We start from the raw sequence: 27176 nt of genomic DNA on the forward strand, positions 1-27176 counted from the left end.
GGGGAATCTCAGCATCTGAAGGACTTTCAGATGAAGAGTGAGAAGTCATTTAAAAAAAAGTGTAAACCAATATGGAATCCAAATTAAAAAAACCAAAGCACATAACCTTTATCTTTCAGCTTCCTGCTTAAAAAGACAGTTAGCAAACCTGAGAAAAAAAATATTCAGCTGAAGAACAGCATTGCTAGTGGTGGTGACAGATTGCTGGTTATTGCTTACGCATTTCAGAAGAACGTAAGAGAATTAGTCTTCTGTAGCCAGCCTTGTGTATGTACGAACTGATAATGTTATCGAGTGTCTTTTTAAAGTATCATGGGTAGTTTGTAGGTGATCAAAGCCTGTTCTGTTGAAAAAATAAATAAAGTCTTAGCTGAGACTCTTAGGAGATTTTTGGGCAATGGCAGCTGTTTTTTTTTTTTTAACTTTCATCATCATGTTTCTAAAATGCACTGTAGGAAGATGTGAACATTGCCTTCATAATGCATCAGCAAGAGAAGCAGCGCGTGCAAAATATGCACGAAATCATCAGGCAAATGGCTTGCATGTTAGCAACAGGGGAATATAAGGCTTCTTCATAAGTGAGGCCTTGTAGTAGGTGAAGTAGACGTTTAATAAGTTTTCGACAGTGATGTGTGTTGATAGTAGCCCTTCAGATGTAGGTGGGGCAAATTCTGTTGGCAGTTGTAATGCTTCTGTGTTGAGAGTATTCTCAAACTATAAGCTGAAGCGATATGACACTTGTATCTTGCAAAAGTTCAAAGCAACTATCTAGAGAAATGTTCTCCCTCTTTCAGTCTGAGCTGATCCTAGGTTGATGTTAGCTGTAACTCAGAAGTTTTCCTTCAGGTTTTGTTTTAGCTCTGTTCATCTTTAACTAGCAAGCTTAAAGAATACGCTTCTGAAATGATCGGTAGCATAATCTCTTAATTTGTAGCAAAGGTCACTGCTGATGCAGTGGAAGTATGCATTTCTTGCAGAATATAAATTTATTATGACCACGTTACCAAATTTTGCTAGATGTTATCTGTTTTCATTTCACTGGTTCATACAGAGGGCATCTAAATCTATTCTCTTAACATTAGTTTCAGTCTGCGCTCTTTACCTGCAAACATGTTTATTTGATATGACAAGTTTAAGCTATTCTTTCTGAGGGAACCAGTAGTAATGCCTGGAAATTCAAGCAATTACTGTGATTTTTCCCTTAAGAAAAAAAGTGGTAATTCAGCTTCAGTTTTGTTAGGAAGTGTAGGACGTCATATGTACAATGTGCTGTTGGTTTGTTTAGCATTCTTTGATAAAAATAGCTTTGGGGGGAACTTGTAAAGCTAATACGGGGTAAGTACTTAAAAGAAAAGTATCTCCTTCAAGATATACTTAGTCTTACCTAACTAGATGTGTTATCAGAAAATGGAAATTAGGATCAAGTGCTTAGCTTTCCTAGTCTGTAGAATTTTAATGTGCTTGTTTAGCAAGCGTAACGGGTGTTACAGAACCTTACATTTAAAAGCACTTTAAAATCATCAGGGCATCTAAAGAATTTTAGGCACCTGTGGGCCCTGAATAATACTAATTGATATCTGTGAAGACTTTATGAAATCCTCACAAAAGATAGAATTTTTTTGAATTGTAAATAAAGGTTTCAGCCACTCAATAGTGACAAGATGTTTCTGATGCTTTTCTCCTCCCTCCAGTTTTTCCCCTTTAACCACTGAGTTACTGGACTGGTTAGAAATGTATTGATTAAATGTTGCTGCAAGCTTCAAAAGCTCCAGCAAAAGTAGACGTAACCACTTAAATTAATCCAGAGGCGTGCATCTAATTTTCCTAAAGCTCTTCAAAAATGAAAGCTAAATTACATTGCTATTTGTATCCAGGGTAGTACTGAGACTGGTGTTAAGATTTAGAAAACAAACAAACAAAAGAACCCCAAAACTGGCTGCAGCAAATGCAATTTTGTACCTGCAGGCTCTGGGTACTATTCAGATCTTTGCTTGTGCATATATGTAAATATATACACATATACATATCTGTGTATGTGTTGTATGTTTAGAGCAGTAGACAAAAAAAGTGTGCTCATACACAGTTCTTGTTCACTGCCTAAGAGCATTACATCCTTCTGATCATTTCATACAGTTAGTAGAATATCAAAATTACCAGATACATTTATTCTGCAAGAGCAACTTTGGATTGTTCCAGTAAATTTATTTTTAGTTTGATTTTACTTATGCCAAAAGTTGTTATTTCTGTGATTGTAGCTGTGTAGAATGTTTTGTACCCATAACAGGGGATATCTCTTGATTTGCTGTCTGTAAGGTGTAGCCATTAATGTCATGTTGCTTAAATGGTTTGCTAGCATGAATGCTGGCATGGATGGCTACATTACCTTTCATTGGGTACTATAGGGAAGTTCTGTATGGATTTTGAAATAGCAGTTCATCTTGTAAATACTAGTTTAGTTTGACTGTTCATCATTTATATCCTTTAACCTAGGGAGTCTGTCCTTACACATTTTACAATGCTACAGTCAGTAATCCTGTATTAAAAACACTGATAACATCCTGCAAAAAGCAAAGTAATGCATTTTCATTAAATTTTTAATTTGAGCTGAATTTTTCATTCTCTTGTTTGGTAAGAGAATGGAGCCAAATCTGATTTTCTTCTAGTAAACTGACAGAGAAATAGAACAGGTTTCCTTTTTTTGGCGGAACAGCAGAGAAAACGACGGTGAATTAAGGCAAGATCTATGGCTCCAGGTGAGAAATGTGATGAGTTGCTGTATGTGAATCCTAGGTCAAAGGACTTTACGTAACAATGAAAGTGGTAAATGGTGGAAGATGATCAAGAAAATGCCTTTCATGTGTTGGCATTGCTGGTAGGTTCCTGCTGCATCTGGGGTTGATTTACATTCATGGCCAGAGGTCATGTCTCTTCCTAGTGATTAAACTGGATGTAACAATGCCAGCGTTTCTGCAACAAATTTAAATGGTTGTTGTATGCAAACGGATCACATTTTCAGCTGGTGATGTTTTGTATACCTGCTGAGATGAACCCCAAATACCTGCTGCTTTAGAATCATAACTGAGCTGATGAGTGCACTGTTCAGTTTTGTTGTGTCTGCTTTGGGTATTTGCTTTTTGTTTGCTTGAACATGGCGTGACTGGAGACAAAGAGTGGGCTTATGCAGGCACCCCATTATTATTTCAAATAGTTTATCCAAATTTTCAGGTGGGTGAACCTGATTATTTGTTGTTGACAGAAGGACTGCGTTGGGAACTTGTTCTAACAAGCAGTAATTGTGTGATTAGGAAGGTTTAATGAAGAAAAGGAATTCTAATTCATTCATAGCATTTGGTTTGCTGACAGTTAATGTCATTTTCATTGAATGAAATCTGTCAGTGACACTTGTATTTCAAGCTACTTGGAATTGCTGGTATTCTGAAGCTCTATTGTTTGCATCTAAAACCAAAGCCTGCAAAAGTCAAAGAATATTCTTCTAAAGAAGTGAAAATCTGGTAATACTAATCTTTGTTTCAACAAAAGTCTGTTTTTTATGATGTGCTCTGTATTAGTGATATATTATTGTGTCAATACAGATGTTTTATTCCAGGGGCATTAATGTGGAATAGCGTAAGTCTGGCTGCGGCAAAGACTTGTTTGTGATCCTTAGGTGTGATGTTACGATCGAATGCTGGTTCTTGCCCTAATGCTGTGCTATGTGTGCATTGTGGATTTGCATCTATAATTAGTAGTTGATTTCATAGAATCGTACAACCATTAACATTGGAAAAGATCATCTAGTCCAACAGTTATATGGAAGGGAAAATATCTGCATGTGTTATTTTTAATTTGCAAGTGGCGCTTTGGAAAAACAGAGGGTTACAAACTGGACCTTCTCAGCAGCTGTGAACACAGACTGTCTTCCTAGCTGAAGGTTCAAGCCAAGACAGGAAAAAAAATGGTTAAATGCAGCCATTAATGTCTCAAATTCAGGTGCTTCTTAGAGTGATTAGACTGTAGAATTATATGAGCTCTTATGCAAAGAAACAATTTGCATGTGGAAAAGAGCATTTTTTAAAAGTTCTTTGAGTTCCATAGATACTGAATGAAATTGACAGCACTGATATGTATATATATTTATTATATGAAGTATTAAAATTGAGGAGGTTGTCTTTGCTATTTTCTAATTCCAACCTAGTCACTACAAGACATCACCAGTCTTTGTTGTAGGTAATGGATGTTTCATTTCATTTTTACTCTCTAGTGGGGTTTTCTATGATGAGCTGCAGGGAAAATTTTATGGAAAAGGCAATTGGAACTTTATCAATGTATTTTTAAGAAACGAAGAGCCTTGGTCCCTCCAGTGTGACTAAGTGCATTAAAGATATGGCTTAGAAAGTGTCTTGGATGTCATGACAATGTTCCATGGTCTTCACAGAGCTGACTAATTGTGAGCTTCATCCATTTTCAAGTGCTCCACATAGATAAATGGCAGATTGTCCATGCCCCAAAAGTGACAGAATCAGCTTCTAAATAATAATGAAGTCATGGAGATAACCTATCCACCAATCAGTTTAATTTCATACTTTTTCTCCTCTTTTATATTTACTCATTTTTCTCTTTTGATAGCAACCTTTTTTTTTTTCCTGCATGGTCTTTGCTCTTAGTGGTCCAAGTGTCCTCTATTTGCCTTTTTCTCTCTAGCATTTGGAAGATATTCAATCTGATGATAAAAACAGCTTATTTTTTCCTTTTTGACTTATTTAAATTCTGTCCTGTTTACTTTCTTCTAAATCTTTGCCACTGCAGTCTTTTGAGTGACCCAGCACCAGCAACCAAGGATCTCTGTGTCAAAGAGGGGAAAAAAGCCACTGAAGTGATTTATTTGAGCTTTGGGCTGAGGCCCTCTGTTAGGGAGCTACTTTTCTGCATTTTCAGGATGGAGATTTTGATGTAGTATTAATGTACAGTTGCAGTTCTTTTTGCAGTTTGTCTCCAGTGAATTTCTCATTGTATAGGATCATACTTCTGCGATTTCCAGTTTTTGCTATTTGTTTTTAAATTGGCATGCAGTAGTTCTTGAAACAATAGGGAAAAAACTGTTAAGGTGACATTTTAATTATAGATGAGTTTGGAGTTTCATCAGATAGGACCTATATAGTTAAATCCCAAAGGCAAATCTCATGTACTTACATTCCTAAATGTACCATTCCTGCGAGAAAGGGCAACGCTCAGGTTTTGTTGATGGTGTTTCTTTGAGTTCTGAATATGTATGGATTTGACATAATTGCATTCAACACATGCTAAAAAATGCTGCTATTCATATGCCCTTCAGTTCTTGCTGGTTAGTGTGAACATAGCATCTAGCTGTGAGCAAAGGCATGGTGATGGTGCTGTGGTGTGGGAGGGCTGTGTGCTGCTGGGCGAGCTGTGAGTTTGAGGCTGTGCTCCTCTCCCTTGTTAGAGGCAGTACTGAAGAAGGCCTGTTCAGCAGGCTGCACTCTGAGCTGGGGTTTCTGAAGGAGTGTTCTTTGGACAGTGGTTGAGTGGCATTTTCAGAGCTTAAACTCACAGCTATTTAACAAAGGTAGTTCGTTTTATTCATACCTTATGTTTTTTTCTTCTTGGCAGAGAGAAGTGCAGGGCACCAGAAATCTTTTATTTGCAATAAAAATTATTCAGTATTTCTCTGTCAGATGAAAAGTTTCCAAGAGAAAAACAGATCACTGGAAGCTCAAATACGTTGAGTACAAATACTCAAGCACTTCAATAAATTGTCTACATTTCATACTGAAAAACTAGAAGCTTACACAAACATGGATGGAAGCAATACAGATGTAGATAGTCAGCTATCTGTACAATGGATATATTTATAGCGCTCTGAGACCGTTTTTTCCACATTCTAAAATAATCTTCTGATCCAGATAATAAAATTATGGATTTGTAATTGTTCTTTTTGCCTCCATGTAGGTATGCATTAAATAAAATCAGGTTAATGAGTCTTTTGGGTTGGGGCCTCCTGTTTGGTCTGGCGTTTCAGTAACTGCCAAAATTGAGCACTTTCATTTTGACAGGAAATTATTTTTCTTATGAAATGAGACATAATTTATCGTATAAATACATGGTGAATTAGGCATTGTAATATAGGTGACCCCATGCCCCTGTGTGAAGTTTAGAGTTGAATGCTGGTTCATAAAAGTTCGTATTTAAAACAGGGAGGGGAGAGAGAACTGGGGAGAAATTCCCACAGCTCGGAGTGTTTCTAAGGCTGCCTGACAAAGCGGCTTGAAATCTCTGCACAGAGCTTTCTCTAAGCAGCTTGGTGGGTCTGGTGTAACTATCAACTTTGAACAAGGTTTTCATTTCTAGCCTCTTTTTCTGTCTCAATTCTGAGTGCTGATCAGAGTTTTCAGACTGCTTGCCTCAGTGTGGCACTGCCCAGTGCTGCAGCCTACAGTCCCAGCTGTGCTGATGCTAAGAGAAGCCCCACTGCTCACCAGCAGGGAATTGGGTGGAATTTGAGCTATTTGCGTCAGTGTTTTGTAAAGAAGAGAAATATTTACCTTGTTTCTTGATGTGATACCACATGAAAGCATCTGGTCTCTTTTTAGGCCTTACTCTTGTATCACAAATATGTTTATTCAATAAGTTGGTTGGGTGGTTTGAAAGACAAAATTGAACTCTTGTGCAGAAGACTTTTCTTGTGCAATTTTTAATAATGAGTGGTAGGAACTGCACACTATTGCAGTAATGTGATTACATAAGTGAGGATTTTATGGGGAACTCTTCAAATAACAAAATCCAGAGTCCATCCATAACTAAAATGCTTTTGATGGCTTAAAAGAAACACTTTTGACTAACTGTACGTGGGTTGTGTTCTGTGTGAGGCTGCTCAGTCTGAGCTGTACCTGTGGGTGTTTTTTCCACTTTATTCTGATGCCCAACTAATTGACTTTGTCTCTAAGTTTGCCTTCTAAAGGACAAAGAGGTACCCAAGAAAGTGAGTGTGGCTCTTGCTTCACTTGTTGCCTGGAAGCTTTTTACAAGACACAGATAATTAGACATGACTTATTATCAGAAGAAATTAACGTAACTAATAACACTAACATTTACTTTCCTAGAAGTACAAGACAAGAAGCAATAGGGGGTTCTTCCCCATCACGATTTAGTATCTGTCTTTCTCTTCTATACCTCTCTGAAGTCGCAAGCAAGAATCAGCTCCTGAAAAGCACTGCATAAAAGCTAAGCATTGGAAATTACTTATGAAAACTGTCAGCTTTTCCATGTGTCTTTTCTCAAAGTATCCAATGCTGATAGCTGGAAAAGCCTTGTAAGTATGCATAATGGGATCAAAAGAAAAAATAAGCTTCAGTGCAATTTAGAGTTGCTTGAGATTTATGGATCCTGGGCTGCTCATTTGGCTCTTGTCTCTCTTTAACCTGTAATTCTGGTGTTTGGCGGCCTCTCTTCTCCACAGAGGTCTGCTGGCTGTCTGGTGAAACATCATTTGTTGTGCAGCAATAAAAACAAAAGAGGTAAAGAATGTACAAGTGCAATTTCCCTTTTCTAGTTTCTTTCTTGTACAAAATGATAAAAAACAGCTCACAGTATAAAGAGTAACAGGAGAAAAAAGGGATGTTTGAAGCCCACCTCAGGCTGGGAGAACTCAGAAATGCAGTGTGTCCTCTTTGCAATGTTAACGTGTTTAGATTTTTTCCTTATCCTAAGAAAGACTCAGTTGGCTCAATTATGTGAGTCTGTGTTTTGAGTTTAAGGCTCTTGTTACAGAAGATCATCTTCTTGTATTCGGGGAGCACAAAATGCTTCATGCACAGCTGGTCTATATGAAATAATTGACAGTTCTATAGCCCAATTGTTGCATTAATGTTTCCTGGAAGAGACAGATTGGCTTCACCAGTTTAATCCTCAAACATGTGGTCCATATTCAAATTTGAAATGAGGCGTAACTGCGAACAAGCTTTATGTTTGAGTGGATTTACTTTGCTATATGCCAAACATACATTCTATATGAGCCTGGGTTCTCTTAGCAAGTTACTACTGTGACTCTTTTAGCAGAGAGTACCCCAGTTCCTCTTACTGCATTGTATACTGGGCCAAACCTTAAGATTCAAGCGGGTTCCATGGAGAGGCAATATTTATGGAAAGACAAAAACTGCTTTCCTTACTCACATTCTTTCTGCTTCCCATGTGTTGGGTCTCAATTCTGGAAGGAATTTTATTAAAAACTGCTGTGTGATTTGCTCTTCTGGAAAGCTCTCTGTATGCATTTGTTGTCTTTCTAACCCAGTTTAAGGATGTTTGATCCTTGTTGATGGGCTTTGTATAGCGTTTCTGTTTTATCCAGAATAGTTAGCCATACTAATGTGGGGGCTGCGTGTTTTTGGAGGAGATCTAGGATCAGTTTTGTGTTATGATTACCAGGCTGGGTACCCACATTACAGTTGTCCTTGTTTGGTTAAATTAGACAAGTGGTGCAGCCATGGGAAGGTGGTTTTGTGTAAGTCTTGTCTGTGTTGAGATGCAGTGCTCTTCCAGGCAGTGTTGGTTTAACAGAATGGTAAGGGTCTCCTTAACGGTCAAATCTGGGGATGTTTCTATTTTGCATATTACAAACCTGGATCAGAAGCTAGGGTTGGCATAGGAGGCAGGTTGAATGCAAAAGTTAGAAGAAGACAAATCCTATTTAACGAGCACAGAGCAATTCCGGCCAGATGGTAGGTACTGCTGACTGATTCCACCAAATAATTGTCCTTTGCCAGGTGATTGTGTGACTGGTGAGTGAGGACAAAGAAAAGAAAAGTTAAGGGATATTCTAGGATAGCCATTACCCCTTTGGTATATCTTGATCATTGTTTCACGAAGATTTTGTGTGGTACCAAACCAGGCTGGGACACTTAGGGACTCCTGGCAGTGGGCTTTAGATATCTGGAGTTAGATGCAGTGCCTCTGGCAGTCAGAGCTTTTATCAGTATTGACTCTGGCAATGTGGGGCTCACAGCCTGGAGTCCTGGTAGCTATTGCCATTGTTATGAGTGGCAGCACAGCTGGATTCTCTTCGAAGAGTTTCCATCCGTGTCCTGTTAGGCAGTTGGTAGTTATTCATCTTTCATCTTGAGAGATTCTGCTGATAAAACAGCAGCATGTATGCTGGGATGGCACTTCTGTCCCCATTTACTGCTGCTCTGTCCTCTTCCTTGGGTTTTGCAGTGCTTCCCCATATGCCCTGTCATTCCAATATCTGGCTTATTTTCACAGCCGTTCCAAGTGTGCAGCTGCTCCACCCTTCAGTTCTTTTCAGACAAATCTGATGAAACTGTTTTACCAACACCTCAGCCTGGCTATTATTTCAAGCTCTTTCTAAAACTAATAGCCAGTTATTTAAGATTTAGTAATCAACTATTGTTCCTTTTCTGAAATAAAACAGAGGTGTTTGTGGAGGAGGTAACACATCCGTGTGATGTAACTATTTTCAGAGTATTAATGTGAATTCAGCCAGAATACATGTGCTCTGTGTCAAGGCAAGTATATATAAAGTGCTTTGGGGAAAAACTGCCTTTAACTTCACAGGTCAAGCAGAAGACTTTCAGTGCTGCAGTAAAATCTAATGTCAAATGTAATTTTACATTAATCTAATTTACTAATCTAAACGGTATTTTCTAACATAAATATAATCCTGGTGATTTTTTCTATAATTTTGGATATAGTGATTAGGTGGTATTTAAACTTTGAGTGTTGAGAAATCTGCTGGCAAATAAGAGATGTAGAGAGGCAAATATAAGAAGTTCTGCAACAGGAAGCATCTACTGCAGTGTTCTATTAGCATGTGTTGTGTACTTAAAGTCAAGGGCCACAGATTGCAGTAAGTTGAATCATTTGGTAAGAGGATGAAAGGAGAATATTTATGGGAAAGTAGATAGGAGAAGAATTGTACATTAAAGGAGAAACATGAGGAAAACCTTTGTGCAGAAAAAAATAGTGGGTGACAGGAAAATTATTGTGCAGTTTGGGGAGAAACATAGAAGGAGGCAAAAAAAAAAAAAAGACAAATACCATAAAACTAGGGAGAAAAAGGTGAAGTTGGTGTGTAGGAGTGGGAATGGAAAAAGGGTAGATCTGAAGGGACGCGTAGTCTAAAAATAGTTATGTACAAGTGAACTACGTGTGAAAGGAAGAAATGTTAGTGGAAAATGAGAAAGGAAAAGTAAAGATGTGGAGTTCTGCTGGAAGAGAGAGAAGCTCTGAACCAATTACTGTGCTACATCCCAACAAATTAAGGTATCATATAAAATCTATATAAAGGATTTTATGGTATGGTCTAATTCACAGATTAGCCAAGAGTGAGGAAAATGTATTAAAGTTAATTTACACCAACTTATTTGATGCAGGGTGTTTTAGGATGGATTTAGGAAGTTCATTAATAAAGCTCTGTAGATTAAAATCAAATCCACATGTCTTAGTCTGTAAAAGCAGACATTTATAAAATAAATGAATATATCATGTTACTTCTGTTTTTCTTTAAGATGACTTCATGTGAATTAGGATCAACTGCAGAGTTACGAGATGTGTTGGAGCATGTTGAAAGGTGTTAGCCTAATACACAACATCACCTCTCCTAAGCTGGGTAGGTAGGCAAACTTTGGGGTCTTGTGAGTTGTTTCTGCTACAGTAGAAACAAGGAGCAAATCTTTCTTGTTATAGTCTAGTTTTTTTAATTAAGAATGAATGAAAAATATATATGGACGCATTTTTTACTCCTCCTGAATAAAGTATAAAGGAAACAGGAATAACTAATCTCTGCTCATTGATTCAAGCCTTGTAGGCTTTCCTACAGGCTCTTGTAATCTACCTGCAGCTTTTCATTCTGCCTAAAGTTCTTCTGCTGAGTGCTTTTATTCCCATCACCTTGCCCCGCTCCATTTCTCTCCCTGTTGCTTTAGTTACCTATTCCATATTGAAACTTGTTAAAGTTTATTCTTTTCCTGCATAGAGGCCAGCTATCTTAATTCTCATCCTGAGAGGTTCCACCCAGCTGAGCCTGAGCAGTACCGGGGCGTTTTTAGTGTGGAACATCTGACGGCAAATCTCGCAGCAGTGCTATGTTTTAATCTTTATCTTTGAATCTTATAACTCTGCTTGTTATGATTATTTTTTTCCAGAGTGCAGTGATGTTTTACCTTTTCAAACACAAAAAGAAAAATTTACTTTCTGTTTCCTAAAGATACTCTTTGATCAGAAGTTCATGTTAACAATTTCTTTTTTTATTTCAAGACCAAGAGAGGAATGCCCAAGGGTGACATAAATCATCCGTAGTTCTGAAAGCCTTTTAAATAAAGTATTTTCTCCTTGCAGGATTGAAACTTGTGATCTGTCATCAGGTTCTGAGTTACTTATTTGAGATCTAAGCACCGCATTTTGCCTTTCACTGAATTCTGGGGGAAGCAATTTACTCCACTGAAGGGTATCATCTACAGACTAAGGATATTTACTGATTTCGGCTGACTGATGAGAAATTACATTGAAATGAAGAATACTCATTACTTACTATTGTTAGTCAAGAATAACTTACTACTAAGAGAACTACTTAGAATGACAAGACTATTGTGGCAATGGGTGATAAGACTGGAAAAGTCAGTGAAACTTTCACATTCTGTCAATGTTATTCGTAGCTTAGTTTAAACAGAAAGAACACTGACCCCATCTTTTTTTCATAAAGAATAGGAATGAAATGCTTGAAATGTATTAAAAAGAAAGCTTTTCTATCGGTGTTTATCTCTCAAAAGAACTTCCTTTTGAGCTTTTAAAAGTTGGCACCCTCTGTAAGTAACATATGTTAAAACGTGGCAGTCACAGAGGAACGTGTTTCTCTACGTCCATTCTTCATTCATGGTGATTTTGACTTAGAGTATGTAGTCTAGCACAGCAAATGTGGAGATTCACTGCTAGTAAGTGACTATTTAAGATGAAGTAATTTGCAATTTCTATAAAGAAAATTATTTTATTGGAATGTGTGGTTTATAGAAAGAAAGAGTTTTTAACTTTGATAATTTGATTTCAATCACTGATAGCTACAGTGATGTTATGTTGTTCAGTAGACATAATAGTCCTTCATTAGACACAATAGTCACTCAATCTGTCTTTTTATTTGAAATGAAAAAATTTAAACTAATTCCATAGAATTATAGTTTGCATTAGTATATTTCTGCCAAAAATACTTAGATCATAAATACTTAAATGTTCATTGTGATCAATGAACATTTTGTTTTCAAAAGATATAATTAGCTTTCTAAGATTTTAGCAAAACAAGGGATGGGATATGGATCATTTGTCATAACACTGATCTTAAAAGTGTTCTCCTTTATGTATTTATTGCAGGACAGGTAATGAGGTGATAGAAACTTGCAGGTCTTATGCTGTGGCAGAAATGAGGTAAACCAGCTCTGATACTTGTTATTATAGAGCATACATGTTATGTTATTTTGAACTGTTTGACTGTGAGGTTGAAAAATATTTAAACAGAATGCAAGGACCAGAACAGCTGTGACAGCATAGGAAGTTTCAAGTTTTCTTTTTTTAATATATTTTTTCCTTGAAGACCTTGCTGTCTTCCTATCCTTTTACATCAAGGAACAGCTTGTTTGTTTTGAGTTCCCTGAAGTAAAGCTGGAAGACACACCTTTCCTTCATGTAATGAATGCTTCAAGCATGGCAAGGAATAATGAAAGTGGGGTTGGCAGGGATGGTGAGCTGGTGTGGGGGCAGCAGGGCTGCTGGGGTTAGCAGGGCTGGTGCCCAGGCATGGGAGCTGCAGGGGTTCATCTGAGTGGGAGCTGCAAACTTTATGACCTTGCAATTAAGGATAAAGCCAGTCTGTCACAGAAATATTAGAGGCAGTATGATAAGGCTGAGCAAAACTTGTCTGATCATCCTTTGGTGTGATGATAGAGGTCTGTTATTTTTGTGTGAAAATTGGATTTTCTAAATTGCTTTAAAATAGTTACACTTCCTTGTAAAGCTTTAGGTCTACCCATGATGTCCACAAAAGACCTGTTGTGAGGCTGTTTTTGAGGCCTCTGAAGTCAGTGGAAATGCCTTCTGTTCTGGGCATGTTGATGCACTCCTCTGAACACTGCTGCTGAAGACTTCATCCCAGGTCAGGCAGCAGTGAATTTGTTCTGCTGACTCATTGATCTGATAGGAAGCAGCATCTCTGCTCCAGAGAGCTCCTTCTGTTGGGAAGGACAGAAGGATACACGTTTACATCCAGTTATGCTCTGGGTGCAGTAATTCTACTGAAGTCAGTGAAGGTAGTCTATTTTTACTGATGTAGATGTTTCTATTTCCACTTACCATTTAACTTAAAACACCATACAGCAACTTGCTGTACTTTCTTCACTTTACATTTTGCAGATACCATACATAAACCTGGTTTATGTCTTTTCTAAGTGGCAGTTGGTATAAACATATACTATCAGTGCATAGAATGAAATATGTGAGAAGTTCCCCTTGGAAATGAAGGGAAGAGATTATTAGAAACAACCTAATTCAAATTAAAGTGCCTGGAGTGTCACACTTGCTTCAGTGCTATAAAGATGGCACACCTGGTGAGGGGAAGCAGCTACAGCATGTGTATGGACTGAAGTTAAGTGTATTTCTCTGATTTCTTTGGTGGTACATTTAAAGGGTGGTTTTTCTCAGCTGGAAGGATGCTTTCTTTTCTCACCTTCCATGGCAATCATGCAGTACAAAAAACAGAAGGACCATACAGAACCATGTTCTCTATTTCTTAGAATTAAGTTTTCACACCTTTCAGTGCAGTAGAAAATAAGTTGAGTTTTTGACTGAATAGGACATCTTTCCATGTTCCACGAGCTTTAAAGAGCTGATGTCTTCTATTCATTTTCATGAGCAAGCTGAAAGATTGCCAGTTGGTATTTTTTGTCTACTTAAAAGTGATGTTGGTGAGTTTGGAGGCTTGAGTCCAGAGAACTGCTGTTTGAGACTTCCTTCTTTGACTGGTACCTCAGTGACAGCTGACTACCCTAACACCAGCTGTATTTCATAGAGCCAACACTGGCTGGCTTTTTTTCATTGAGTGTTGCTTGAAGTGTGCCAGAATAACAAGTCCTGAAGGTATTACACCTCATCAACTTTATGGTCATTTTGGCTGTATTTGAAGGGATTTTTATAGGGAAGAACGTATTCGTTATTGTGGAACTGGGTACAAGGCTAGAATGCTTTAGTTGGAAGATCACAATTTGCCTCTGTGGATTCAAATTAGTAAAGAAGACTTGCTCTTCGTAGAGAAGATGTAAGTAAATATTGAAACAAATGCAGCTTTTATAGATGAATTGGCATATTTTTGAAAATGCGTTTTCTTTTTATCAGGCTGCCTTTTTTCTCCTTCCAGTTTCCAAAGAATTTTATTGGAGTAGAATAATGTTGGTATGTGGAAAAATTGTTGTTCTTAAGTGTCTCAACCTAACTGAGTATTTAAACATACACAGTTTGCCTACATATATGCTTCTAAAGCAATGGCTTCCTGATTCAGGATTTAACACATTATTTCTTTGGTTGTACCAGTTTTGGAACTGAGGGTCTGTTACTGCACTACATGAGTCCTTCTGGTTCTATAATTTATTTTTATGTAGGATTTCCCTGTGAAGTGGTGCAGATATTCCCACTTCCAAAATGAAGTTACACTGCTTATGTTGGCTATTACTAAACCAAACACTGGAGTCTAATTCCCAGAGTGTTAGATTTGCTGAGTTGCCCATGCAATGCAAGGAAGGATGCAGTTATTCCTGAACTGGATTAGAACAGCCAGTATTGTCTGTGCTGGCCAAGAGGAACCTGAAGCAAATGCATTAGGGGATACTGTAGGGCAGAGGTGACTTAAGTCTAGAAACATACATTTTTGGAGCTTGCACAGGGAATCTGAGCTTCAGGCTTGGCAATCATATGTATGTTGTTAATTAGAAGCTTAACTTCTCATGATTTCGGTGGAGGTCTAGATTCAGTATACTACTTTGAAATCATGTCTTAATGCAGCAAATATGAGGAACAGTAAATATTTTATAAGAAATACAAATAAGTATTGTTAATATATTGATTGTGCTTAACATAAGGTTAAATTAGGTGAACTCATCTGAGGATCCGATTAATGCTCTTGCTCTCTTTAATTTTTTCTTATGCTGGTGTTGTTTTTGAACTCTGAAGTTACAGTTCTTTGTGGCAGTGAAACTCCTAATTTCTTAATTTGTAACACTGGAAGCTCCATTCATATGGGCAGAGAGATTTGCTCTTTCCCCTAGGGATGTCCAAAGTGAAGGTATTTCCTTACTACAGAAGAGATTGGACCAACCCTCATCATAATTTGCATCGGCCACCATTAGAAAAAAATACAGAGAAAGCATTGCTGAAATTCCTCTTGGATTGCTGGTTTATCTTGTTGCTGTGCTTTTGTTTTTCTTACACTACCTCATTTAAATCTTAATCGTTTTTAGCAGGATGTGTGTGACAAACCAGTGTGTTTATGTTGAGTGACCCATGAAACTTTCAAAGGTGTAAGTCTCTAGAGCTTCTTAGTAGATCTTTCCCAGCTGGTGCTAAAACTGTATTTGATTGTTAGTATAGCCAAGACTGCTGTTCTCAAATTGGAAATTACGTTAAGTACAATTCTAGCATATGTTTTTTCTGCTGATTTTCAGCTTTTTGGCAACTAAAACATATGTGTGTGTGTGTGCATGTGTGTGTGTATATATATATATTCTGATTGTTAGGTTCTTTTAGATAGTTGTGTTTTTATTTGTAATTGTAATTACAGAGTAAGAACTTTCTTGCTGTTGTGTTTCTATGACACTATTCCTATTTATTAATGGTACTATGCTAAGTGCCAGGTGGTCCTTATTTGCTGCTCTTAGAGACATAGATGTTTCTGTGGGACAGGATAAGACTAAGGTTTTAAGAATGTAAAAAAAATCTTTTACATGTGTGCAAATCTGTCTTTGTCTTACTGCTTTGATCATTGTTAGCTGAACTTAACATCTTCACACAGCATGATGTGAGAGTTGGCTTCTTACTACAGAAATTCTTTTGGCGAGTTTGAGAATGGTTATAATAATCTAATATATGAATGTGTAGATACACAAGGCTAGGGCAGATAACCACTGAAAGGTGTTTACCTGCACTAGAATTTAGGAGCTTCACTGTAGGAGCCCCATTGCATTCACTGGAGATGCAGCAGGGATCTGGAATGAGTTTTGTCCCTCATTAAAAATTCTTTCTGATAGAGAGGGCTCGTGTAGTCTGGGTGTTTGCCTACACATCTGATCCAGATGGGATGAGTCTGGGCCCCAGTCCCTGCTCTTTATTGCTGATTTCTAATTGGAGCGTAGGTAGCCTCAGCCTGGTTCATACTAATCTCCATTAGCAAGATCTTAAATTACTCATGGACTTCTTTCTTATCATTGAGTTCTTGAGACTTTTAAAATATTTTAAGATGCTGCTTTGATAGAATGACTGACTGATAGAATGACTGACTGGTTGAATAATAACTAATCCAAAACAGTAACAGGGCATGCTAAGTTCAGGCAGAACTTAAAGTTAGGAATAAGTGTCAGGAGTGATGCATACTTAGAAGCCAATTTCAGAGATATGATATGACCTCCTGACTACCTACGCTGTGAGAGTTGTGGGTATGGAGAAAGAAATCCCAAATAAAAATCAGGTTGTTGCCTGGGAGGCAGTGAGAGAACCTACAAAACCAAATCCCACATATAAACCTATCAACAAGTAATTAGGGAGGCTGAAACAAGAGAATGTGGGTAGGAGGGAAAACTTTGTAGTGCTCTCAGTTCTGTTTTTTCTCAGGCTTTTACAAATGAATGGGCCCTTAATTTTTATTTCTGTGTATTCTCAGAGTTTGTTGATGCCTTCCTGGTTTTTTCTTCTTCACTGCTAAAATCCAAAATGTTCTAACAGGACTCTGTGCTCTTGACATGCAGTAGGTCCTTTTCATTATCAGAAATGCACATGCATATAAAAACTTCTGTGAAAGTACTGTTCTTTTTTTGCCCAGTAAGTATATATCATTATCAAAAAGTAGTTATAGGATTAAAAATCTGAAACAACATGCAGAACATTAGGCTATTTCTGTAAAATAAAACTTGGATAATAGTTTCGTTTACCCCCTTGTGCAATATACTCTTTGTTCTTTTCTACTAGTAGTTAAATGTACTTTTCTACTATAATTAAGTAACTGATTTTTGCTTTGCTGCTGTTGTTGTTCTCCTATTCACAATTTTGAAGTGATACGGAATACAAATCAAGTAGTCCTGGGACACTGGAATGCGTTCAGTACTTTGATACTCCCCAAAGACTTGTGTTATGATGGAAGACATGAGGGAGGGATTTAGGGTAACGTTAGCTTTGATTTCCTAAAGAAAACATTCTACTATTGCAGTTGTTAATCAAATACTCATAATGTAGGCTAAGATCTAATCTTTCTTTCTTTTTTCTCTTTACCTCCTCTAAATGTTAAAAGCCTATGGCAGGGATCAGCATGACAAACACAAAAGAAATTATGTTTATATTGAAATAAATGCAGCAAATCTGCATGAATATCTAGTATTTCTCTTGTGGATCTTCTGTGAGTGGATTAGCACAGCTGAACAACAAACCCAAAAAGTGATCATCTTCCCTAGGATTCTGTGTATGTTCGTAGAATTATAGAATCACCAAGGTTGGAAAAGACCTACAAGATCAATCCAGTCCAACCGTCCACCTGTCACCAACAGTTCACACTAGAGCACGTCCTTTGACAGAACCTCTGAATGTTCCTTGAATGCCTCCAGTGTCGGTGACTGCACCACCTCCCTGGCAGCCCATCCCAGGCCACTCTTTCGGAAAAGTAGTATTTCCTAATCTAATGCTTAGAGATCAGTGAGCATCAGCAGGTAAGAGACGTTAGGCTTTTGGGTAAATCTGAACGCCCAAAAATATTTTAACTATATACTGTTTTTTCTTTCAAAATACCTCTATCTTAAAATTCATTAAGATTTGCCAGGAAATTTACACACGTATCAATTAAACATTAATTTTTGAAGGTGGTGTGTGGAAGCCTTTCCCGTGTTGCTTTTTGTGTGAACTTGCTTTCATCTTTACCAGTATGTTTCAGAGAAGCAAACAACTGACCGCTCTGCTCATTGTGGGCATGGCTGCCCTCACCTCACAAGGCAGAACTGACTGGTTTTCTTTACTGCACACTTCATAGGCAGGTGAAACTGGGGAAGTCTGGAAGACAGGTACGGGAGGAAAAATGAGTAAGATGCCCAGCTAACAGCAGTATATACTTTGTCAGAGCAGGCACTCCTTGTTAGCAGAGCTGAAGACGTTCCTTGGATATTACAGCTTTTCACAGGACTAGCATGATTATCTTCATCCTGCTTATGATTTTTGGTATATAAAATATTAAATAATAAGTTACAGACACAGCTGATATTTTTATGGATGGGAAATGACTATAACTACTTTCAAGTCATCTGAGCACTGAAGATTTGTAAGTCTTTCTATGAGTGGAACTGTGCTGTCCCAGAACTGCTTCCAAATCTGAAAGACCTTTTCCATTTTCACTTTGCAACAATACTAACAGGCATGTCCCAGTGTTGGATGGGAAGGTCATTTCTAAGATAGGACATGAACACTGGTCAGCGCTGCTTCTCTAGCAGATTCCTTGTTTGTTTTAATCACAGCATGCTTTGAATACAACTTCAAGCATACTGGTTTCCCTCTTCCATGGTGTCAGCTCAGCGTAAAGAGCAAGGGAAGTAGGCAACCTCTTGTATAGAGTGTTTCATGTTATTAAATGGAGTGATTCTTCCATTGTAAATATTTGACTCTTTAAATACTGGAAACTTTCCAAGAATTGGAGACTTATTAAGGCATGGATGTTACAAAGATCACTTTTAGCAGCTTACAGACAAGAAAAAGGTGTAAGACATGCTAAAATCATACAGGCTATTCCCTTTGTATGCTTCCATTCTGTAGATTTCAGTAGAAGGATAATTTATTGTCATTAGTAAATAAGAGACTAGAAAAATGGCGTTTGCTATCACATTTTACTAGGAGCATTCAACTAAGATGAAGAAATATTCAGAGTACTGTCAGCTTATCCAGCGTAACCAGACTGGCATAGGCTAGCTCACATAAAGCAAGAACACAGTTCAGTACAACTTTATTAGACTATAAAGCCATAGTTAATATATTATCTCTGGAAGCAAGCACTTCCAGGTGTTACTGTTTAGCCTGTATAGTTAGGATCCTGTCCTACTTTGAATGCAAAATCTTTTATTATGTAAATCAATCCTGTACCAGGATTACTATGTGTATGTCAAACATTCAGTATGGAGTTACAGCATGTTTGATTTCTGATCTTTTTTTTTTAAATTTCTTTTGCTCTGCCAGATCTTGGCTTCTTTAGAGCAGGGATTTTCAGCTAATATTGAAGCATGCAATGATTAGGTGATACAGTCAATTATTTATATAAGCATAGGAAAGGGTAAAAAAAAGTTCAATATAATAAATTAACTAAACGTAATCCATACCAGATTGGTTGTTTAGGCTCTTTAAAGTTTAGTAAATTTGTTGTAATTCTTTTTTTTATAAAACTTATTGGCCTGAAAATTTCATGAAGTAGGTCAAGGGTTTTTTCTTCCTTGCTGCTGTACTTCTTCAGTCACACAACACGCACACCTGACTCTGGCTGTAAACCCAGTAATGTGCAGCAATGAAGTCCTGGTGCACTCACTACTAAAATAATGTACTGGTATGTTAACATCAGAAGTGATGAATCTTTAGCCTATCATCTCCTCACAAAATGGTTGTGTCTCTCAGCCACCAGATTTTTGTTTGTTGTTTTGGCTTCTAGTATGTTAATGAATGACTCAGGGTATTGGAAAGCTTCATTTATCATCACACGGGAGATTGTTTCTAATCCTTCATCTGTATTGTTATGATTTTCATGAATATTATAGCAGAAGTAGAATTAAAAGTGAAGTTTATTTCGAGGAATTAGCGTCTTGCATTGGAAAGCAATTTGGGCTCTTGATAAGGTTATTTCACCATCTGCATGTATTCTTTTGGCACATTTTGATTGGCTAATTTGGAAAATAGAACTTTTCTGTGAAGAGTTACTATAAACACTTGAATGCCTTTCTCTGTACTGGAGCTTAGATTTCTTACTGAATGCTGACATGATCTGAAGTGAACATCAGTGGGAACCAGAATCACATGTGCTGCTGACAGCTTTGAAACAAAACAAATGAAACCCACTTTATCAACTCTATATTCTTTAGATTTTTTTTTTTGTCCAGAGGATCTCTCTAATTGTTGAATGGAATTCGATAGCTGAGCAGTTGGCAAGAACAAACCAGAGTAAATCAGTTTCAAATACTTGCTACTTGATCCTTGGAATAAAACCAGATGACAATAAAAGTTTTGAATAATTTAATAAATTTAGTGCTGAAATAGCAGCCTGTGTGACCTTGAAAACCACCATGATGAAGGGGATTCCAATCTGATTATGACAACACCATGTTCTTCAGGAATCCTAAATCTGAACAGATTTATACCTTCATCTAAAAGCTCTATGGTTGTTTTTGACAACGTGGCTTCATTAAATTCTCTTAGGTAATCCTCGCAGCATACACTGTACAGTAAGTTAACCACTATTATCGAGAGTTCATTTACTGACAGAGCCATGTGTGAGAGGTTCTTAGGTCCAAATTGGTTTTCAATATGCTGAATTAATTCCAAAATTCAATCTCATACATTTGTATAGCATCCAGTAGTTAATGAGAAAGCCAAACTGAAATCTAAAATGTCCAAAACACAGAAGGTTGAAGTTAGTTTTTTTTCTCCTCTTGCAGATGAACTTTCAGAAGGTCTTCGAGTTAGCTTTCAGGGATATGGCAGATGCTGCACTCTTTCAGTTTTACTGTGCTCACGTTAGGAGCTAAAGGTTTGTCCTGAGCCAGGTCTGCTCCCATTGCTGTAAGCACTCAGGGGCAGTGGGTGCAATTTTGTATTAGAGCTGAGCTGATTAACTGTGTGCAATGTCTGAAAACATCGGTCTTGTTTCTTTCTCCAAAACCTGTTCCTTCCCTCTCTATCTCAGCAGAATTGCTTGGCTGAACTGGTTTAGAGAACGGTGGCTACAGAAAATAACCCCCCAAAATGGTATCTTATTGGTTAATGCTCTGTCCAGCTGCCCATGAGGTCAGATGAGTGCCAATGCTATTACAAGTGAAAGGCAAGATAGGTGGAAGAGCTCTTAAGTGAATATAGTTGTACTGTACAACTAGGCTTCAAGCAGAGTTTCCTGTCAGTTTAATGATTACTTTTGGTTTATCTTATGGAAAATAATGGTCTTGTCCTGTCTGTGATTGCTGCCTTGCTTGCCTGCGTTCTCCTTTGTCTTAACACCTGTATTTATGTGGCTAGTTGGATCACAGCAGATCCAGCTGAAAACTAAAGTAGCAAAAAGAATCTCAACTTCAAGAGTGGTATTTTAAGCATAGCAAAGGACACGATAGCATGCGTGTGTCCATTGTGGCAAAAGATTTAAGTTTCCTTATTTTGACATCATGTTGTAAATGTTGGTATAGAAGCAGCTTTCCTTGACATTGTGTTGATTCTTATCTGATGTGCTGTTCCAGGTTCAAAGGCTAAGCTAAAGGCTAAAAACCTTCATGTGACCTGTGGTAGTACAGCCACCTCATCATCAGTCTGAGTTCTCTCAGTAAGATTCCAAACACTATGGTATCTTTCTTGAGATGGACAGTGAAACCTAGATTTAGAAAAGACAACGGTGTTAGCAGCATGTGTTTCAAATTTGTTCTGTTGAATTTCACTTCAGTAAATACCTCAGTGGAACACAGACCAGGGTATTTGGGATGTGTGCTCTTTGCATGTGAGCATGACTAATTACACTGAGCTACCTCTTTAAGATTAAGCGCAGTTGTGTTCTCTGATGATCCTGGCTGTGCTGAGGAAATGGCCTTCTAGTCTCTCCAAACACATTTTGTGTGTTCCAATAGGCTCAAGGCTTTCTTTGAAGATTTTCTTTCATTCAGAAATGAGATTCAGTGCAATGCATTCTAGCCTAGCTTTTCTCCCTACTGTTGTTTTCTTTTAGGATTACTGTTTGGTCATTGTTCAGTTTGGGCCATACTCAATTGCCCTTGTAATTAGTGTGGAGCTAATAACCGTGTACTGACTAATCATGTCTGCTCTGATTATCTGGGATTGTTTTGACTCTTTCAGCTCCAACTGGCTTTTGTGGGGAGTTTTTGACATTTAGCACATCTGCAGCCAGTATATTCCAGTTATGAACAAGCTGTTAGTGTCATAGCCATTGAGTGATAGGATTATTCGGACTAAACATGAGTGCCTATAACGTAAGAATCCTTATTCAAATGGGCCACCCTAGGATCTCTTCCTAGACAATGAAGTTGTACCGTTATGTCGTGGGGTAAGAATGTAGCACGTTTCATTTTAAAGGAGATGCCTTCGTTTTGCCGGATGGTTCGTGCCGTAGGAAAAGGGGGAAGAGATTACCTGCTGACTTTTATTAGACTTGTCCAGTTTTCTTAAGACCTGATTTAAGTATCTATAAAGAACTGCATGTGTAAGATTTGGGATTTATGTTCGGGTACATCTGAGGAAGTAGAAATTGCCAGAGATAAACAGAGTTTGAGGAACTCCATCCCACGTTAAAGTCAGGAGGAGTACCTTTAAAATGTAAAGGCTTAAGTGCACGTGACAAAATTTACATTCATGCGCTGCTTCTTAAAACTTTATGTAGGAATATTAATATTGCTATTATAGCAAGCTAAGAAATCATCTGCTCATGAGGTCAGCATTTTGAAGACTGTCAGTAATCATTCTTCCCTTCTGCCTTTGTAAGTGAGGCTGTACTTGTCATTTCCTGCATAGCTCTTGGAAGCAGGCATAGTATCCTGCCTTAACTTTGCATGTACTGTTTGACAAGTTCAGTCTTGTTTGGCCAGATATTTCATCTTGTATTAAAAGAAAGAATCGGTTTACCTTCTGTAAATCCAGATTCTGTTTTATTTCATAGTTGTGTTTACAACAAGTTTGTTTAAAGCTGCAAAGACTGATTTGTATAGTTCTTGGCTGTCACCGTTCAAGAGGATGAAATTAATAACCAGTCCCTTTTCAATCCCTAAAGCATTTTCTATCCAACAACCTTTTAGGGTAGGTAGCACTGGGTAGCAAATCTATAGTGCTCTGGTAGTGTTTAAAATACTTGCTTAATCTTGATTAAGTTTCAAAAATCTTCAGCAAAAATAATAGATCAATGAAATTTCTTAATATATGCACAAGGAATATAAAACACAAAATCAACGTACACTTCCAGAGTGTAAGAACTTTGACTTTCAAAGATTATTCTCAATTTATTTCCTTCAGTATCGACAATGGGACATTTAATAGAACTGTCACTTCCAGTGCATTTCTCAAAAACTGAACTATAGTTCAAAATACTCTTTATTTTACCGTAAGTTACAACATATACAATGTAAAGAAATATGAAGCAGGAAGTTAGATTCGTTTGGCTATGATGTTGGTATAACTGCATCTTAGGCACAAAGCATATGGTAGATTTTAAGCACCTGAATTAGTTCTTATACTTAATCTTCAGCAATTTTATAGCATAAAGTATTTGCAGAAATTTGGATGAATGTGTAAACGTCACTTTGTTCTCCAACAGATAATATTTTTGACATTCTCTTACTTAGGACTATTTTTCCCCCCACCTGTAGGTGTTTACCTCCCATGGGCCTACTGTCATCATGCCAACCTGGTTCTGTTCTCGAGAATGGTTTTATCACGTAGGAAAATTTGATGAGGGTGGAAAGGTGAGTGATACTCTAATTCAGATTCATACGGACCTATTCTGTGTTTCAGACCTTAGGAGTTTTGGTTCCAGTGGTTTTAGTGAGATTTTAGAAAGTATTCCCTTAATAGCGCATTAAATAGATTTAGTAAAGCTATTTCCGATTTTAGTATTTAAACTACAGCTTCTTCTTATTCTCTTTGTATCCTCTAAATGGAGCTATGCATTGTGTGTGTTTACATACATATACATAAATTACGTGTGTGTATGAGGATATACAAATGTTATTCTTTGTTCTGCCATTAAAAATGCAATTTAAGCACTGGCAGACAGAGAGAAGTGTTCAGAATCATGGAAAGATTTGCCCTCAGTTATGTGGCGGGTGAGTGGTGGAACTGGTGCCTGTTCCCCAGTGCAACCTACATTCACTGATCGATGCTCTTTATTTCTTTTTTTAGTATCATTCCTCATGATTATATTTTCATCCCCTGAAGAATGTTTGACATAACTTCTTGAGCATTCTTAGTAAGCTCAGAAAAGAAAGAAAGCTAAAACGCAATAAGAACAGTAGAACCTCAAGCCTAATGATAAAGTTCAAGAGGTTAAGTTAAACAGACAATTATTCTGTTTGTTTTGGTTTTACATATGGTTTTCTTTCTTTGTTAGTTTTTCTTTTGTGTTTTTATGCCTTTTTAAAAATGTTATTTAACTGTATATGTGTAGTTGTGTATGTGCTGCTGTTTACTCAAATGTAATATGTTGACGATCTTAGTCCTAATGATCTTTCAGCAGCAGTGTAGTCCTAAAAATTATCAGCGACAAGTTCAACCTTTTGTCCTTATTGTGGCCTGTCCAACACATCAAAATTAACTCTGTCTAGTATGGAGGACATTCAACAAACCACTGACAAGAAGTGCAACTGGTCATAAACAATGAGGTCAGAGGATACAAAATCGTTTAGCACTTAGTACTGTAAGTATTTAGTATTGATCTGACTCTTTTCCATTTGAAAAGAATTCAAGGCAAAGAATTTCTGTGTTTATAGACCTGTTATGGACTGGTGCTTTTATAAACTAGTGATGAGTATTCTTAATGATCTTACCTATATGCCTGTATGTTCTGACCTGACCCATCATCTCACTGTGTTAACTTGATCTCCTCCATCTCCATTTTTGAGTTACTATTTAACAGTGTGACCTAAGTCTCATATTGCTGCAAATAAACACAGAAAGAGGCCAACAAATGTCCACGTTTCAGCCTTCTCCATCTGCTAAACTATTTGCATGCCAAAAAGCTGCATTTCTCATTTGGATTTAAATCCAAACACCTGTTCTTCATGTTTCAGTGCTTAGTACAAATGGAATATAATTCTTCCATGGAGGAAATTGTGATTTGATGTTTATGTTAATAGTATGAATAGACTGACAGAATATAAATATATAAACTATATGTAGTCTTAAAAAATTAAAATCTGACATTATCTGGGTAAGAGTCTGAGAAAGCACAGATGCTAGTGTTTTTTCTTGCTATAGTTTAGGCTGAACAGAGATCAGTATTGGATCTGAAAAAGAATGAAAGTGATGGAGCCAATGATAAATGAGTCTGTAAAACTATTTGAAAATTCATTCCATTCCCCATGCCTAATAACATTTTTGGTTAGCCTATCGTTAAATACCATTTCGAATTTATCACATCCCTTCTGTGTGATGTTCCCATCATCTTTAACCAAATTTATCTGAATTTGGATGAAAGAATTTCTTCTAACCTGCTATTTCCCAAACAATTAAGTAAATTTAACATTAGAGGCTTCAGGTCTTATAACTAAGGAAAATGATTTAAAGCCATGATTTGGATAGGAGCCAAAAGATGGTATGACAATTTTACAGACAGAGACTTGAGAATATACTGGATAATCCTGAAGAGAAGGTATTCAAAGCTATTTAATGTAGCTTGTGATTAGTCTGCTCACATACTTCTGGTGACCATTCTAATGGAAGATCAAGTAAGGAATATTTTCAACTATGGTAATGTCTCTTTGAGTAATATAAGTAACTTCATAAGTAATTTCAATGAGAAGTTCCCTACAAAATAAAGATATGAATGTAATTCAATACAGAAATTGTCTTCATGAAAATCCTGAGAGAGAATTGTTCATAAATTACTTTAGTTGATTTTTTTTTTCCCCACTTTCACATTTAAAATAGAGAACAGCTACAGTTTCTTAGTCTTCACTTCCATCAGCTCAGTAGCTCTTCCCGTTAATAGTACTCTTGGAACAGCAGATATTGGTAGATGTTAGTGCCTGGCAGAAGAGCATTTGATTCTGAGGGAGGAGGATTTCTTTCACCAGAGGCCGTGTTCTGAGTTTGCCTTCATGCTACCACCCTTCTCTATGTGTTCTTTCCATAAGTCCAACAGTTCACTCAAGACTTTGAGGAAATCCTGTTGGGCAGCTGTAAGTACTTTGGAAAAATAAGTACTTCAGTTTTTACTTGACATCTCTGTTTTGGTGCTGAACAACTCTGAGTTTAGTGTTTTATTTTTTTTTCCTGCTTAAACTTAGGCATTGTAATATGCACCATTTGACCTGTTCTCTAGTCAACTCTACTGTAACAGTAACATGACTTTTTTTCTTCTTTAACTAATGTCTTAAAGTTTGTAGTAGGAAAGAAGTTAGTTAAATGATGATGAAACAAACTCACCAAGATCTCTTAAGAAACAGGCTAGTATGAAATCGAGAATTGCTTTCTTTGTGGTATGTTCCATACAGCAACTTTAGGCTCTTCTGAGAAATGAAAGAAATTTTGACTTACTCTATCCGTCATTTGCCCTGGTGTTTCTCTGTGGTTATCAGTGGTTAAGTTTGCCCTCTGACCTTAAAGAAAAAAAAAAACCTTTTCTCAGTGTGAAGATCTGCAGCAGTTGGTGTTGTTCACTACAGATTTCTCACCAGGCGTTAGCAGTTACAGGAGCTGAGGAGCAGCATTGCACAGAGGACAGCTTTTTAATTGAAAATCCTCCATAGTTCATTGATCAGTACCTTCGTCCTCCAGATTCCCGTTCTCTCTTTGTTAGCACTGTAAGCTGGGCCTGAGATACTGCCTACTGATGGTGGAGCTGCAACATTTGAAGCCAGAATTTCTTGTTGTCTTAATAGCCACTTGCAGCTCTCTGTGAAGTACATGTGTTGAGGATGTTGCAGTTGGTGCACAGGAGTGGGAAATGCAAGGCAATGGGGAGGCAG

At 37.4% G+C, this 27176-nt stretch overlaps 1 protein-coding gene across 44 annotated transcripts in view; it reads left to right on the forward strand.

The window, feature by feature from the left end:
* Positions 1–27176, forward strand: part of B3GNTL1 (UDP-GlcNAc:betaGal beta-1,3-N-acetylglucosaminyltransferase like 1) — a 111485-nt gene that overhangs the window by 53879 nt on the left and 30430 nt on the right. For all 44 annotated transcript variants that reach the window (XR_005840673.2, XR_005840676.2, XR_005840674.2 and 41 more), the window contains one exon: positions 23859–23954. Coding sequence is in view for 21 of the 44 variants with exons in the window: in XM_040649630.2 (XP_040505564.1) it covers positions 23859–23954 (96 nt within the window). In the remaining 23 variants the exon portion in view is untranslated. The remainder of the gene's footprint in view (positions 1–23858; positions 23955–27176) is intronic.

Source organism: Gallus gallus, chromosome 18 (genome assembly GCF_016699485.2).
Source record: "Gallus gallus isolate bGalGal1 chromosome 18, bGalGal1.mat.broiler.GRCg7b, whole genome shotgun sequence".
NCBI lineage: Eukaryota > Metazoa > Chordata > Aves > Galliformes > Phasianidae > Gallus > Gallus gallus.